The sequence below is a fragment of the Xenopus laevis genome, chromosome 3L (assembly GCF_017654675.1).
Source record: "Xenopus laevis strain J_2021 chromosome 3L, Xenopus_laevis_v10.1, whole genome shotgun sequence".
Lineage (NCBI taxonomy): Eukaryota > Metazoa > Chordata > Amphibia > Anura > Pipidae > Xenopus > Xenopus laevis.
In genome coordinates this window covers 55636383-55654579 of record NC_054375.1, presented here as the reverse complement: position 1 = coordinate 55654579, position 18197 = coordinate 55636383, and the positions used below count along the sequence as shown (strand labels likewise).

At 41.1% G+C, this 18197-nt stretch overlaps 1 protein-coding gene across 2 annotated transcripts in view; it reads left to right on the top strand.

Moving 5' to 3' along the window:
- LOC108711002 (coiled-coil domain-containing protein 87-like) overlaps positions 1-18197 on the top strand; it is a 35989-nt gene that overhangs the window by 5603 nt on the left and 12189 nt on the right. For both annotated transcript variants that reach the window (XM_041586248.1, XM_041586249.1), the window contains 6 exons: positions 690-780; positions 1254-1345; positions 2119-2273; positions 3927-4068; positions 5675-5875; positions 11450-11566. In XM_041586248.1, coding sequence (XP_041442182.1) covers positions 690-780; positions 1254-1345; positions 2119-2273; positions 3927-4068; positions 5675-5875; positions 11450-11566 — 798 coding nt within the window. The remainder of the gene's footprint in view (positions 1-689; positions 781-1253; positions 1346-2118; positions 2274-3926; positions 4069-5674; positions 5876-11449; positions 11567-18197) is intronic.

The window sequence follows — 18197 nt, the reverse complement described above, 5'->3', positions numbered from 1 at the left end:
TATGGTGGTATTCAACTTCATCAAAAGTTGCCCATGAGTATGTAGTCCTAAAAAAATTACAGATGAAGTGTTCTTTAGTTGGTCTTCTGTATGCATCAAAATTTTATGAAAATAAAGATTAATGTGATCTTTTTGGGCTGATTATTTTCCTACCAAATTTATTATCAGCCTTCTTTAAAAGTAGCAGGTAACCTGTTACATTACTGATCCTTATAGCTCTATATGCCTGCTTTATATGACTTAAACACTAAACATGCTTTCTGTACTTCTGTACTTTGAGACACTCACCAACTTTTGAATATCGGGCATACATACTTAATTGCCTCCTAGCTTTCTCCTCCTGGATGAATCATCGCCACCTGATGAACATGACAAAAAACTGATTGCTTCTCCATCTAAACCTGGCCCTCTTTTACTACTACTACACATAGTAGTAGTACATGATCAATGACCCTATTGACTGTCTGGGGTAATCTGCAGCTACTTGTCACATGGTCTATGTTTATTACAAGAAATAATGTACCCCTATGATCAGTTTAAAATATGTTCTTGTACCTTTATATAGTCATGGCACGCCTTTCTTATTTCTAATATCCTTATATTTTATAATAGCAGGTACACTATTCCCAATGTTTTTATACAAACCATTTTTAGGGTGAAAAAAATTAATTTATACATACATTATGCAGATTAAGAACATTCAACATCTGAACCTAAAAGAAGTATATAAACTGATCCCTAGACAAGAGGACTTTTGCAGCCCTGCAGGGCCTGTGCAATGTAAGTAAATTGTATTTTGTGTTTTGTTTTTTGAGTATTGGCTTAGTGGTAAAATCACTGGACTCTGATTGGAGGTGGTGGTGGTGGTGGTGGGGGGTTGTTGACAGCTCCTGGCTGTTCTTTGTGTCCTTGGACCATTCACTTCTGGAGAGCAAAAGGCAATTAAACAAAATTTGGTTCCAGATCCCCCCCCCCCACACACACACTTTATTGCCTTTAACAACTTGTAGTTTGAAAATCCCATTGTCCTTATGAACTTTAACCCCTGTTACCAATCACAGAGCACTGTGGCATTCTTAAGATTTTGTGCTCATACCGAATTTTAAGAGGTCCATGAGGTAGCAAAAGTTTCTGGGCAACTGAGAACATTATAAAGAGCATATGTATTTTAATAATTCTAAGGGCAGTACAATGAGTAAAAATGGCTCGTAATTGGTTGATAAACTGATCATATGTTGCTGTTTTTAACCCAGGTGAAACAGTATCAACACCTTGTCCATTCACACTGTCAGAGGAACAGGACAAAAAAGAGAAAGAGAGTCACAAAACAGTCAGCAATTTAAAGGTTTGTGTTAGAGTCCGTCCTGCAATATAATTGCATAACACAATAGAGCTATGGCACAGGTGAGGTTTTACGTGGGTGGCTGTTAGTGAACGCAGCAACCAGGCATAATGCTTTTCTACAAGTCAGAACACAGAAAATTTCCTTTGAAAAATATCAATCTGCTTCATGGTTTACAAGGGCACTAACCCTAAATTAAACCTTACAACTGACCCTAATGTTAAAGTTAATGCTAGCTGCAAACACGACCATTCAATGCTGGGAACATGTTTTCTCACTGGAAAGCTAAGTAGTAGAATCTATGGTACTGGAGTTTGACTGTCATCGCTTTGTACAATCATTGGCACTAATAGGGTTATGTTTTACTTTGGAGAATAAAAAAATAAATAAAAAAAATTATGTGTAATTGTAATTGATAAGGATACCACACCATCATCTTCATCCACTTTTTTCCAGGCATTCCTAGTGCAGCCCTAGGTACTCAGTACAGAACTCAAGAAAGTACTCCAGGCCTGTTTTTTTTAGTGAAGGGCCAGCCCCTGGGAAGCGTGTTAGTGATTAGAATAACTGAGGGTTTCTAACAGAAAACTTTTACTTCCCCCTTTCCCTTAAACAGTAAAGCTTTAAAGGTTTAATTAGCACATATGCATTTCCTGTTTTTTTTAATATGTTAATGATAATTACTTTGCGAGATTCATTTTTCATAAGAACAATTTATAGGCCTGGTGCCCTGGTCATTAAACATATGTAACGATACAACAATAATTTGAATGCAGAAATCTCATTCATGCATTGACCTGAGACCTGGGGACCTGCTGGCTGCTGAATTGGGCATTGCCTTAAAGCCACGTGCTTCAGAGTGCCCAGAGCTTTGCTGCAAAGGAGAAACACAGACTGCTAAAGGGAATGATTTGTCCGAGGATCTCAAAAGGTATGTAAGTTGCTTACACTGTACAAATGAAAGCAATCTTTTTGGGTTCTTTTTTATGCAGTTTTATCCATTTGTGTCAGCACACATCAGCACATTATGTTTAAAGGAGAACTAAACTCTAAAAATGCAATATTTTATATAATGACCAGGCCCGGATTTGTGGAAAGACCACCTAGGCCCGGGCCTAGGGCGGCAGGATTTTAGGGGGGCGGCATGCTGCCTAACCACACCCACATTGGTTCAAAAACACTGGAGATGTGCTGGAGATACAATCATTTTTTTAAATTTCCCGTGCACCAATCCCCATTGCTCCAGTCCAGATGATGAAAATTTGCACAAATAAAGGGGAGGGGACAGGGTGACAAATGGCAGTGGGCCTAGGGGCACCCACTATGTAAATCCGGCCCTGATAATGACCTTAGTTCATCAGCCTAAAGTTTCAGCTTCTCAATAGCAGCAATAATCTAGGATTTCAAATCTGTTACAGGTAGGTCACCACCTTGGAAAGTGTCTGTGACACTCACATGCTCAGTGGGTTCTGAGCAGCTGTTGAGAAGCTAAGTTTAGGGGTCATTGCAAATTATCAAACAGATAATGAGGTTTATCTGTAATATACTGTAAGATGATGCTACAGGGCAGATTATTGAATTTTGATGCTAGTTGCACTGTTTTCTGTGCTGCCATGTAGTAATTATCTGTATTATTTACCAGCGTTATATTGTGACATTTATATTCTATGTGTACTATATATTTTGAGTTGGTCCCTAAGCTCAGTAAGTTACAGCAGCACAGAGCATGTGCAATGAATCAGCAGAAAGGAAGATGGGGACTATTACAGAAGCCCAAAACATAATGTACAACATTTCTAGCCTACTTCTTTAGTTAAGCTTTAGTTCTCCTTTAATGATTAGAAGTTTAGACTAGTATTTCTGCAAAAAAAGATTCGGGGAGATTAGTAGCCCAGCGACAAATCGCTTTTTCTTCAGGCAACTAATCTCCCCAAACTGCCTTCCAGCCGGCTAGAATCTAAATCGCCACTCGGAATGCTTCGTTTTCCAAAGTTGCCTGAAGTTTCCTCGTGAGCCAACTTCAAACAACTTTGGAAAACGAAGCACTCCGAGTGCCATCTCGCTGGTGATTTAGATTCTAGCCGGCGAGAAGGCAGTTCGGGGAGATTAGTCACCCAAAGAAGAAGTGATTTGTCGCTGGACTACTAATCTTCTGAAATAGCAGCGTGTGCCCTTACCCTAACACCCCCTTCATTGTTCACCCTTGTAATCCCCCTGTATTGTTCCCACCTGTAATTCCCCTATATTGTTCCCATCTGTATTTCCCCCTGTATTGTTCACACCTGTAATCTCCCCTGTATTGTTCACATTTTAGATGCATACTATAAATGCCCACATTCACATTGTTCACACCTCATATAGACTGTAGGAGGGGGACATGCCTTGTGTCACTGTACATAGTGCATCTCATAACATTAAACATAATAAATACTGTTTGTGGTAAATAATTATTAAGCATCAACTTGCTTATGTCAATAATATTTTGAAGTGTTGGATGCCAAGTATAAAGAAGGAGACAACAGGGCCTTTTAACTGTGACATTCTATATCACGCACTATAGCAAAACTGTTCTTATATTTTAAAGGCTGATGAGAAACTCATTGTTGCCAAGTTTAGAAAATAGGGAAGAGAACAATCCGGATGATGACATTCCTCCTTTAATAAAAGCTTTAACACATGGTAGAGTGAATCTAACCAAACTAAGCAAAATGGAAGAGTTACTAAAGGTAAAGAGCAAAGCCTTATTTTCATCTGTTACTTTTTAAATGTGGGAGATTGCTATCTCGTCATCTATAAGATGGCTGTCTTTTAAAGGGGTGTAATGTGTACATTCATTCAAAAATCCGTACCATTAAAAAAAGAAAAAAACTATATTGTGTGCCTGCAACTCTCCCCCATTGCTTTACCACCACTGATTACTGAGCACACAAACCCTTAGGTGGACGTAAGCTGGACTACAATAAAAATCAACGCTGCTGAGTTCTGAATGGTAGGGCAGCAGCGTGTGGGATTTTTTCCTGACTGAAGTTAGCTTAAGTGAGAAGCAAAGACACAAAACAACGCAGCATGCTGCTTCCCTGCCATTTAGAACTCTGTGCAGCACTAATCTTTCACAATTGTCCAGCAGAGGGCACTACTGGAGCAAAGAAGGAAATTGAAAGAACGATTTTTTATTTTTTTTTAATATGGTACAGATTTTTAAATGAATGTATATTGGAAATATAATGGAGAACCTGGGACCAGGCTTTTAGTTTATGACCCCTCTTTTTTCTCATTTACATGAAACCTATAGTTCACCTGCCTTTAAAGGGGTAGTTCACCTTTCCATTAACTTTTTTAGTATTTTATAGAATGGCCCATTCTAAGCAATTTTTCAATTGGTCTTCATTATTTATTTTTAGAGAACTATTTGCCTTCTAAGTCTAACTCTTTCCAGCTATCAAATGGGGGGTCACTGACCCCAACTAAAACAAATGCTCTCTCTGGCTACAAATTTATTTTATTGCTACTTTTTATTACTCATCTTTCTATTCAGGCCCTCACCTTTTCATATTCCAGTCTCTTATTGTAATCACAGCATGGTTGCTAGGGTAACGTGGACCCTAGCAACAAGATGGCTGAAATAGCAAACTGGGTAGCTGCTGAATAAAAAGTTAAATAACTCAAAAACCAAAAATAATAAAAAAATTAAAACCAATTGCAAATTGTCTCAGAACATCACTCTCTACATCATATTAAAAGTTAAATTAAAGGTGAACAACCCCTTTAAAGGGGATGTTCACCTTTAAATTAACTTGTAATATGATATAGAAAGTGATATTATGAAAAAATTTGCAATTGGTTTTAATTTTTTAGTATTTGTGTTGTTTGAGTTATTTAACTTTTTATTCAGCAGCCCTACATTTTGCAATCTCAGAAATCTGGTTGCTAGGGTCCAAATTACCCAAGCAACCATGTGTTGATATGAAAAAGAGGCTGGAATATCAACAGGAGAGGGCCTGAATAAAAGATGAGTAATGAAAAGTAGCAATAACTATAAATGTGTAGCCTTAAAGAGCATTCGATTGTAGATGGGGTCAATGACCCTCATTTGAAAGCTGGAAACATCTGCAAGAAGGAGGCTAATAATTAAAAAGCTAGAAAAAAAAGGTACAACAATTGAAAAGTTTCTTAGGATTATCTTATAAGTTAACTTTAAAGAAGAACCACCCCTTTAAAATACAACATTCAGAATCCTATACCATAAGGTAGCTGACATTGAGAGATGGAATCACAGAAGTAGTAAGGTTGCTTTCATCCATACTAAATTGTGTTTTTTGTTTTCATCTTCAGGATTTAAACGAAAGACAGAAGAAAGTAAAGGAACCTCGGAGGACACAAGCATGTCTTCACCCTCAGGCCTCGTCAATTGATGTCCACATTCCTAACAAACCAATATTGAGAAGAGCTGATGTTCAGGCCTCCCAAAGGGTTTTTATCAACCTTACAGACATTAAACCATATCCCCCTGTGTACAATGATTTCTTATCAGAGGTAAGGATTATAACGAAGAACCAGAAAAGCAGGATATGACAAAATCGTAAATTGAAATAGTAGGATAACCATAAAGTAGGAGTTTATGACATACAGCTGAACTGTATCCTTACTGACAAGAAAAAAACATATCTAAAAACAGTTTGGAGGTCCCAGAAAGAAAAGCCAACACTTTCATCTCAGCACATACTAAGCTAAGTCAAATCGCTGTACTATGTATGAAGACTTGTTTAATGAACAAGAATAATATACAAGCGTAATTCAATTCAAAATATGTGCTGTTATACAGCTAGCTAGAAATGTTTCATTCGATAGAGAGAAGTGAAACTTTACACTTCAACTTCAATATTAGAAAAACAGGCACAAATAGAAATTGAAAAAAAATATTTTTTTTCAACTGAAGTATCTGAAACCAACTGAACTGGAAAAAATGTTGAAAGATGAACAACCCCATTAATTATCACATATATGCCGATTACATCCAGATATATTTTGACCACCTCTGTAGAGACTAGACTCATACAGTATTCCACTGTTTAAAACATTACCCCACTGGCCTATCATTGACAACATTGGGCTTAAAGGGGTGGTTCACCCTTAAGCTAACTTTTAGTATGTTACAGAATTGATCATTCTATGCAACTTTTCAATTGGTCTTCATTATTTTTATTTTATAGTTTTTTATTATTTACCTTTTTCTTCTGACTCTTCCAGCTTTCAAACAGGGGTCAATGACCACATGCTCTGCAAGACTACACATTTTATTGTTATTGCTACTTTTTATTACTCATGTAGTCAGCCCTCTCCTATTCATATTCCAGTCTCTTATTCAAACCAATGCATGGTTGCTAGTGTCATTTGGACCCTAGCAACCAGATTACTGATATTGCAAACTGGAATGCTGCTGAATAAAAAGCTAAATAACCCATAAACCACAAATAATAAAAAATGAAAACCAATTGTGAATTGTCTCAGAATATGACTCTCTACATGATACTAAAAAAATAACTCAAAGGTGAACAACCCCTTTAAATCCCTCATTTTTTCACCTTCTTATATTTTTCTAAAGCAGCTCTGGGGGGGTCACAAACTCTTAATTGACACATTTAGTTGATACATTTCTTACTTTTCGTCCTGCTGAGCAGAATCCCAGAGTTTCATTAAGGGATTAAGGCAGCTGTTATAATGGATACACTAGTTGCTAATAATCTGTAATGTATCAATTAAATGTAGCAAATTGTAACAGTTCAGAATCTACAAAATGGAAGTTTAAAGTTTAATGTTCCGTTCTTTGGCTTTTCAGTCTGGCAGCTCAGTGATCCAGGTGCAGATTCTGAACTGTTACAATTTGCTACATAGCATGAATATAATTTTGTCCCATGTACAGCTTTAAAGCAATATCACATTACTACATGGGGGAATAAAAACATGCCATCCAAATCTTATTTTATCTCTGCTATTTTTCTTTTTAATCTGTAGATGGCGATCTTACAACACAGAATTTTACATTGAAAAAGATCATCTGTGCATTCTTTCACTATCACAAATAATCAATCAAGTGTACCTAGTGTATATTCTCTCTATGCTTTTATTGATTGATGCTTAATACTGCGTTATGATTATTTGTTTTAATTGCTTTGCAAAGAAAAGATACATTGGGGGCCAGTGAGTTCCGAATATTTTGTTCTTTTGAAACTGTATGATAACTGCTGTATATTTCTTGTAGTGAATTGAAACGGAAGCATCTAGTTCATGACTGTCAATTAGATTGCTAGGGTGACTGATTCGTTCCCATTTTGTTTACTGGGCTATTCCCTTTAGTGGAATGGCCTGGGGAAAATGTTCTGCTCCTGTCTCAGGAGATTTAAAATGAGAACCAAGTAGCCGAACTAATAATAAACATTATATGAGACTATATATCATTTTATAGCATAGGCAGAACAATAGGGAATGTTCTTGTAGGGCAGGGGATTCAGAACACATTATGGGGCACATTTACTAAGGGTCGAATTTCGAACTGGTAAAACTGCAAAATTTGACCATTCAATTGTAGAAATTCGAAAGTCAAAGTTTTTTTGTGTGTGAATTTAGCCATTAACGATCAAATTCAAACTGTTCGATCGAACGAAGAAAGATTCGAACGATTTAATCGATCGATCGTACGATTTTCAAAAAAAAAAACTTAGACTTCTAAAAACGTAACCAAATACTGGCTATGTGTTCTAGGAGGTCCCCATAGGCTAACATAGCAATTCGGCAAGTTTAAGGTAGCAAAGTGTCAAAGTTTTTTTAAAGAGACAGTACTTTAATTTTCGAATGGTTGAATATTCAAATTTTGTCCTATTCGGTGGTCGAAGTACCCAAAAATTACTTCGAAATTCGAAGTTTTTGAATTCGAAAATTCACTTCGAATTCACTTCAACCCTTAGGATATGTGCCCCTTTGTGTATTAGTTATCTGAGCTAATACAAGTATATTGGTCATTGAGGATGGTCAGTACAGTAGACCTAGTCCTTTGCAGTAACAGGGTGACATTATTTATATTGCTAACATTTTATTATAAACTATCTATATTTTTACAGTACTAGTCAGTGTTTTACTACTCCAAACAAAAATACATACGTAGAGCATAAATCATTATATCAGCCTCCAAGTGAATGTTCATGGCTCTTTTGCTGAATATATCGATGGCACTCACATGACTGAGAGATATGTCATTCAAGCATTAGTTCAGCCATTTTGTCTTTTGTCCTGAAATTTGTCCACTGATCCTCATTGGATTGTGAGGATATTTCAAGCAGAACAAACAGAATGGCAGTGGTCACACATAATATATATATATATATATATATATATATATATATATATATATATATATATATATATATATATATATATATATATATATATATAAACCTATTTAGACAGATAAAACAGTCTATGTAGAAACAGATATGCCTATGACATTTATTGCTGAGAAAAGCTGTGTAAAATAAATGGGGAATTTAGTGAACATTAGATTTTCAGTCGTTATTTTGAATTGCTTTGCATTGCTTCAGGTGGAAGTCACTCTAAGGGGCATTTTTATTATGCTGTGTAAAAAATGGCGGGATAATACACAACAGATCACCAGGCTTTGCCATGTAAAAAAGGGAGTAAAAATGGCGTATGCGTTGTTTCTTAGAGTGACTTCTGTTGGAAGCAATGTAAAATAACAGTGGAAAATCTGGCGTTCGCAGGGCGTAAATTACACACACCATGTGATATTTTACAGTTTATTCTGAGAATTTAATTTTACACTTCATAATAAATATGCCCCTTTAAAAAAAAACGCGTAAAAATTATATGCCGTTTTTTACATGCAAAGCCTTGGGATGTGTGGTATATAATCCCGCTGTTTTTACACAGCATAATAAATATGCCCATTAGTGTATGTGTATGTATGGGATCCGTTATCCGGAAACACATTATCCAGGAAGCTCTGAATTACAGTAAGGCTGTCCCCCATAGACTCCATTTTATCCAAATAATCAAAAATGATTTCCTTTTCTCTCTTTTAATAAAACAGTACCTTATACTTGATCCAAACTAAGATATAATTAATCCTTAATGGAAGCAAACCCAGCCTATTGAGTTTATTTATTGTTTAAATGATTTTCTAGTAGACTTAAGGCATAAAGTTCGAATTATGGAAAGATCTGTTATCCAGAAAACCCCAGGTCCCAAGCATTGTATTTAATAAGTGAACATGTCTAGGTTGTGCCAGTAATGCGCAGAGGCTAACCTGGCACAGCAGGTGGCAAATGCACAAGCAGCATTATCCAAACTGTCATTAAGGGCTCTTTAGTTATTAAATAGGATATTTGAAATTCATCTGCTGGTTTTTGGATAACAAAAAAACCTCAAATTTTTCGAGATTTATTATGCCCTGAAGCTGCTAAAAGCCCGAATTCAAGTCAATGGCAGAGGTCCCTTGAACCATTTGAGGATGTTTTTGCCTTCATGTTTTTTGTTTTTTTTTACAGTGGTTTTTCGCTCTAAAACTCTATCAATTCGAGGAATTTAAAGTTTTTTAGCTGATAACTCAATCAATTTGCGGTATTCCAGTTTTTCCCCCCAATTGCATTTTTTTCATAAATACGCAAACATTTGAGTTGTGAGTTTATTCGAGGTACAAAAAACCTCACAAACTTGACCTTTGATAAATAACCCCCTCAAAGATGCTTGATCCACCAAGGTCTTTCTAAAACAGTAAATACAACCTAATAATTAAAGGGATTATGTCTTGATTTTTATGGTGTATTTTCTATTCCCAATTACACAGTTTACACTGCAAATAATTCACTCTACCATATAAAAATGAATTCCTAATCTAACAAGTTTATTTTTTTAGTTGTAATATTGGTGTGTAGGCAGACATCTCAGATCTTTTTGCCTGGTCATGTGCTTTCAGAAAGAGCCAGCACTTTAGGATGGAACTGCTTTCTGGCAGGCTGTTGTTTCTCCTACTCAATGTAATTGAATGGGGTCGCAGTGGGACATGGGTTTTTTTAAGCTATTGGACGGTGATATGTTCATTATCAAGGTGTGCCACTGACCCCGAGTCTGGTCCCTACCACTATATGATATACCGTATATACTCGCGTATAAGCCGAGTTTTTCAGCACCCAAAATGTGCTGAAAAACTCAAACTCGGCTTATACGCGGGTCATACCTCTGCTCTTCCCTCTGTCCTTCCCTCTGTCACCTCTGCCCCAGCCGGACTGCCTGTGACTGCCTGTGTCGCCGCCCGGAGCAGGTCCAGGAGCTCCGGGCGGCGCGTCCTTCCCTGCCGGCGTTCGCTTTCAAAATGGCGGCGCCCATGGCCGCCACGTGGGTAGCGGCGCCGGCCGCTACCCACGTGGCGGCCATGGGCGCCGCCATTTTGAAAGCGAACGCCGGCAGGGAAGGACGCGCCGCCCGGAGCTCCTGGACCTGCTCCGGGCGGCGACACAGGCAGTCACAGGCAGTCCGGCTGGGGCAGAGGTGACAGAGGGAAGGACAGAGGGAAGAGCAGAGGTGACAGAGGGAAGGACAGAGGGAAGAGCAGCCAGGGTGGGGAGAGCGACAGATGGGGGGGGAAGTGGCAGAGGGAAGCAAACATGAAATAGGGGTGGCAGAGGGAAGCAAACATGAAATCCGGTCGGCGACACAGTCAGTCACAGACAGTAACAGGTACCTGCCCAGTGTCCCCCAATTGTTGCGGCTGGGTCACATTCACATTTTGAAATCTGACATGGGGCCCCTAGGCTTATACACGAGTCAATACATTTTTCCAGTTTTCTTAGGTAAATTAGGTACCTCGGCTTATACACGGGTCGGCTTATACACGAGTATATACGGTAAGTTTGTACCCTCTAGTAATAATCTAAACACTGGAATTAGGGACCCTGTCCCTAATCACTACCAGCATCCTATTGGCTAAAACTGAACTGGAAGGCAGCAGGCAGAAAAAGAGATTTATATATTATTTGAAAGTTATATTTGCCAGATTTGCCATATGCTGCCTTTTGTAAAGTCTCATTTATATTTCAGATTGAAAGTGTCTCAGTCAAAAGACTGGATCAGAGTCTCAGTGTTGGAAGTGAACTTGAAGAAGTATATGGAGAGCTGATTAATAATATTTCAACTGATCACCTAAAGTTTGATCAGGTAAGACATATTCATTCTAAGCCACCTATATTTCAACCTGTAGGCTGAGCTGTTTTGTAAAGTGTGCAATTGTAATGGAATCCGACTTACCTGGTGTCCAAGATGGCGACCTGGATGACGTCCCTCTGCTCCACCATGCTGTTCCTGCTGACCTGGCTTTGATTGCGTCAAGAACGAGTCGCCCTCGGATTGGACGCCGGCGTCAGAATGGACGCCGGCGTCAGAATGGACGCCGGCGTCAGAATGTGCGCCGGCGTGAGGACGCCAGCGTGAGGACGCTGGCGTCGGCGTCATGACGTCAGCGCGTCAAGTTTCGGCGCCAAAGACTGAACTATTTAAACCCCATTTTCCTTTGTGTCCTTGCCCAATTATAGGTTCCATTCCTTGTGTTCCTGGGTGTGTTATATATATTGTCTGATTTCTCCGTGTACCAATTCCTGCCTGTTTTCTCGACACTGTTTGATTGCTGCCTGAACCGACATTGCCTGTGCCCTGACTATTCTTCCGGATAAACCTTTTGTACTTCGAACCTGGTCTGGTCTCCTCTTTGGTCCTTACTACTACTGTGCCTTCGGGCCCGTTACAGTATAATTGGGCCATGGACCCTGCGGAGGAGACCCAAACTTCACCTGATGTCCGCCAAGCTGTCCGTGGACTGTCTGTACGCTTGCTCTCCTATGAGTCCCAGCAGGCCCATCTCGGCCAAGTTCTTATGGCGATCCAGGAGAAGCTGTCTGCATTCCTGCCAGCGGCCCAAGTACCTGCTCCGGTTCCTGTGTCTCCGGTACGTGTCTCTGAGCCCCGTATCCCTGCACCTCCTCTGTATTTCGGCGATCCAGAAGCTTGTCGCGGATTCATCATCCAATGCGAAATCCAATTCTCTTTGCTTCCTGGCCAGTACGTCACAGAGCGTGCCAAGGTGGGCTTTATCATCTCCCGACTGCAAGGGAAAGCTTTGGAATGGGCATCTCCACTCTGGGAGAAGCAGGATCCAGTCATAGATGATGCTAAAGTTTTCTGCCGGGATCTCCGTACAGTTTTTGACGCCCCAGGTCGGTCTGCCTCGGCTTCTGCTCGGTTGTTCCAGTTACAGCAAGGAACTCGCTCTGTGCCGGAATACGCCATAGAGTTTCGTACCTTGCTGGCCGAAACATCCTGGAACAACGACAGTTATCATGCTGCCTTCTATAACGGCCTGGCGATGCGGATCAAAAACGACCTCGTGTCCCGTGAGATCCCCTCCTCCTGGGAAGATTTGGTTTCCTTGGCGGTGAAAGTCGACACCCGGCAGAGGCAACATCAAGCTGATTGTGAGCGGGCCTGGAAATTGCAGAGGCCTCAACTTGCTTTAGCTCCTCGCTTCCAGAGACCCGTTCTTCCTCCTCCGGTAACTTCCTCTTCTCCTGTTTCTCCTCCGCAACTTGCCAAGAAATTTGTGCAGATTGGACATGGTCATCTGTCCGAGCCGGAGAAACTTTGCAGAAGATCTGCAGGACTTTGTCTTTATTGTGGGGGCAAGGCCCACTTCGCTCTGGAATGCCCCATAAAGCCTAGAAAGTCCGGTGCCACGTCTGGGGAGACTTCCGTGGGTGGAATTACCCACACTCTTCGTTCCTCTGCTCATCGTTTTCTTCTCCCTGTACAGATCCTACTGGGCTCTCGAAAGATTTCCTTACAAGCTTTCCTTGATTCTGGGGCCGCTGGAAATTTTATGGACAAGGTCTTCGCTTCCAACCATGCCATTCCTCTTCAGTCCCTGGCAAATCCTCTCCGGGTCCTTGCCATTGATGACCGTCCCTTGTCTTCTGCTATCATCTCCCAGTCCACACAAGAACTCTCTCTTAAGGTGGGCACGATGCATTTGGAGAGACTGTCTTTTCTTATTATTGACTGCCCTTCCACTCCAATTATACTGGAACTTCCATGGCTGTGCACACATAACCCAGTCATTGATTGGTCTTCCTCACAAGTCTCTCGCTGGAGTCCTTTCTGTCAACAGAACTGTTTGCCTGTTATGCCTCTTGTCAAAGTTTCTGCTATTTCTTCAAGTTCTTCTCTGCCATCCACTTATCAAGCATTCGCTGATGTCTTCAATAAAGGCTCTGCAGAGATTCTTCCTCCACATCGACCCTACGACTGCCCGGTCGAGCTTCTTCCTGGTTCCATGCCTCCCCGTGGTCGCACCTATCCTCTCTCTCCTTCCGAGACTGCAGCCATGAAATCTTATATCCAGGAGAATCTCCAGAGAGGCTTCATCCGTCCTTCTTCCTCCCCTGCTGGTGCTGGATTTTTCTTCGTCGAAAAGAAGGATGGAAGTCTGCGACCTTGCATAGACTATAGGGGGTTAAATAAAATCACCATTAAAAACCGTTACCCTCTCCCTTTAATTTCTGAACTCTTTGACCAGTTAAGGGGCGCCAATCTTTTTACCAAGCTGGATCTTCGGGGTGCCTATAATCTCATCCGAATCCGTGAGGGAGACGAATGGAAGACCGCCTTTAATACTCGAGATGGGCATTACGAGTATCTAGTAATGCCGTTTGGTCTCTGCAATGCCCCTGCGGTCTTCCAGGAGTTCGTTAATGACATTTTCAGGGACTTGTTGGGGCAAAGTGTGGTCGTCTACCTAGATGACATTCTTATTTTCTCCAAGAATCTCCAGGAACACCGTTCCCAAGTGAAAGAAGTTCTTCTTCGTCTCAGGAAGAACAACCTTTTTGCCAAATTGGAGAAATGTTCTTTTGAGGTGTCATCCATTCCCTTCCTTGGGTACATCATCTCCCAACAGGGTTTCAAGATGGATCCAGCCAAGGTTTCTGCAATTCTTGATTGGCCCCTTCCTGCAAGTGTCAAGGCTATCCAGAGATTTATCGGGTTTGCCAATTATTACAGACAATTTATTAAAGGTTTTTCGTCCAAGATTTCTCCTATTCTTGCTCTTATCCGCAAAGGGGGTAAACCTCAGCACTGGCCCCCTCTTGCCCTGGAAGCCTTCGAATCCCTGAAAAATGCCTTCTCTTCTGCTCCAATTCTCAGACACCCTGAACTCCTTCTACCTTTCTTCCTCGAAGTTGACGCCTCTGATGTAGGAGCTGGTGCGGTCTTGTCACAAAGGTCCCCTTCGGATGGCAAGCTTCATCCTTGTGCATTCTTCTCCAAAAAGTTTTCCTCTTCTGAGCAGAATTATGATATTGGGAACCGGGAGTTATTGGCAGTCAAATTAGCCCTGGAAGAGTGGAGACATTTGCTGGAAGGATCTTCTATCCCTGTGACCATCTTTACTGACCATAAAAACCTTGAATTTATCCAGTCCCTCAAACGCCTGAATCCTCGACTAGCCAGATGGTCATTATTCTTCTCCCGTTTTAACTTCATCATCACCTTCCGTCCTGGCTCAAGAAATCGGAAGGCCGATGCTCTGTCCAGAAGCTTTGTTCCCGAGATTCCTTGCTCCGAGGACCCCGAACCCATTGTGCCCCCTTCTAAGATCATCGCTGCTCTGTTTCCTTCCTTGGCCTCACAACTTCTTTCCGCCCAGACTGCCGCTCCGGATAATATTCCTCTGGGGGTTGCCTTCGTTCCTCCTGATTGTCGTCAGTCCATATTGTCTCAGGTCCACTGTTCTAAACAAGCAGGTCATCCGGGAGTTGAGAAGACTACCGAACTCCTCTCTCGTGTGGTGTGGTGGCCTTCCATGAGAAAGGACGTCAAAGACTTTGTTTCTTCTTGTACCATTTGTGCGGTTTCTAAAACTGGACATTCTCCTCCCAAAGGTCTTCTTCTTCCATTACCCACTCCATCGCGCCCTTGGACTCATCTTGCCATGGACTTCATTGTGGACCTCCCTGTTTCCTCTGGACACACTGTCATCTGGGTGGTCATTGACAGGTTCAGCAAGATGGCTCATTTCATTCCCCTCCACAAGTTACCCTCTGCTCCTGAACTTTCCAAACTTTTCATCCACCATATTTTCCGTCTCCATGGTTTTCCGGCTGAAATTGTCTCTGATCGGGGGTCGCAATTCGTTTCTAGATTCTGGAGATCCCTGTGTAAAACCCTCAATATCTCGCTACAATTTTCTTCTGCCTACCACCCCCAGTCCAATGGAGCTGCTGAGAGGGTTAATCAGGCTTTGGAACAATTTCTACGCTGCCATGTCTCCTTGTGCCAGGATGATTGGTCGGATCTTCTGCCTTGGGCTGAGTTCGCCCACAACAACGCCCTGCACTCTTCTTCCCAAAGGTCTCCTTTCTTCTGTGTCTACGGGCTGAATCCTTTGGCATTTCCTCAGGACCTTCTTCTCACCAATGTCCCTGCTGCCAACGATCAAGCTGCCCACATGATGGCTATTTGGCTTGCTGTGGCTTCTAATCTGGAAAAAAGTTCCCTGGTGCAGAAAAGGTTTGCTGACAGAAGAAGAGTTTCTTCCCCTCAATATGCTCCTGGAGACAAAGTCTGGCTCTCCACTCGAAACATTCGTCTTAAAGTTCCTACACCCAAACTTGGTCCCAAATTCATCGGTCCTTTTCCTGTCATTGAAGTCATCAACCCTGTTGCTGTCCGGTTGCAACTCCCTCCTGAGATGCGGATTCCAAATGTCTTTCATGTCTCGTTGCTTAAGCCTGCTGTGCCCGGTTCCTCTTCTTCTTCCCCAGCTCCTGTCCTGGTCGATGGTCACCAAGAGTTTGAGGTTAGGCAGATTTTGGATTCTCGTTTTTCCAGGGGCACTCTTCAATATCTAATTGAGTGGAAGGGGTTTGGTCCAGAGGAATGTTCCTGGGTAAAGTATTCGGATGTCCATGCTCCTGCCTTGGTCCGCAAGTTCCACAGACTTTTTCCCTCTTCTCCTAGTCTCGGTGGTCCTGAGGCCCCCCCTAAGGAGGGGGGTACTGTAATGGAATCCGACTTACCTGGTGTCCAAGATGGCGACCTGGATGACGTCCCTCTGCTCCACCATGCTGTTCCTGCTGACCTGGCTTTGATTGCGTCAAGAACGAGTCGCCCTCGGATTGGACGCCGGCGTCAGAATGGACGCCGGCGTCAGAATGGACGCCGGCGTCAGAATGTGCGCCGGCGTGAGGACGCCAGCGTGAGGACGCTGGCGTCGGCGTCATGACGTCAGCGCGTCAAGTTTCGGCGCCAAAGACTGAACTATTTAAACCCCATTTTCCTTTGTGTCCTTGCCCAATTATAGGTTCCATTCCTTGTGTTCCTGGGTGTGTTATATATATTGTCTGATTTCTCCATGTACCAATTCCTGCCTGTTTTCTCGACACTGTTTGATTGCTGCCTGAACCGACATTGCCTGTGCCCTGACTATTCTTCCGGATAAACCTTTTGTACTTCGAACCTGGTCTGGTCTCCTCTTTGGTCCTTACTACTACTGTGCCTTCGGGCCCGTTACAGTAATTCTGTGGACTCACCTACATTTCAAAGAAGCTGTATTGAATCTTGGACAAGATCAGTATTTCACACTTTCAGTTACAATTGAACTTTTTTCTCCCTTTTCATTATAGTAATAACGTCTCCTATTCTAAATCTGATACGTTTTAAAAATGGTTTTGTAAATACACAATATTGAAGGGTTACTCTCATCATATAATCATTATTATTATAATTATAATTATTATTATCATCATATATACTTTATAATACAAGCTTTAATAGTGGTGTCTTATTTTCTCCTTCTTTCTCGCTACTACATATGGGAGAATATATATCAAAGACTGAAGTTGGAGGTCACCACAGTCCACTAGAGTGAAAGTCCACTTCTCCATTAATTTCTATAGAATTTTTAAAGTCATATTTATCAAAGGGTGAACTTTCACTTTCACCCATAGTTAAATACTCTTTTAAAAATCCCCCCCCAAAAAAATCCAAAACCCTACCAACCTCCTTCCTGCCCACCTGCTCACTCTCATGTAGGATAGTAGCCTGGGAGGGGAAATGTACCTTTAGTTACGCCTCTGGCCAACAGCATTGTTGGAAATGTTAATAAGGCTCATAGTTACAGGGTAGTTGATATGGCTTTGTCTTGTGGGACAGTGACTGATATTGAAAGTATATCTAGAATCTTTGCCATAAAGCAAATCAAGATAAAAATAACCTAAAGTAAATTGGAGAAAACAGTTTATTATATCTGTATGAGCTATCTATAGGGGTCATTTACTTACATAGATGTCAGTTGCACCAGTGCAGTTACTTATAGTTAATCAGGAATCACTTTTGGACAGTCTACTACAATTTAAAAATGAAAGCAAAGCTCTCTGATATTGAAATTGAAATTTCTATTTTCTGTTAGCTCACTTTGATCTGCCATGGGGATATCTAAATGATATAATGCATGCCATATAATATCTTATGGATATCCATTTACAGCTTTCTGTGTGCTTTCTGCATATCCCATTGTAACACATAGAGAAATGGCCAAAATTGTATTACAAATAAAATCCAGTTTTAAAAATATGTGAAATGTAGATTGTCAAGTGATCAGGCCTGGTGTTTTTGTCTTCTTCTCAAAATAAATATTTTTTAAGTGTAGAAATTCATCGATGCACCATGCATCCATCAAGTTAATTGTCATTATATGGATTATAATTTCACAGAAATTGTGAGAAATGCATCTAGAGAA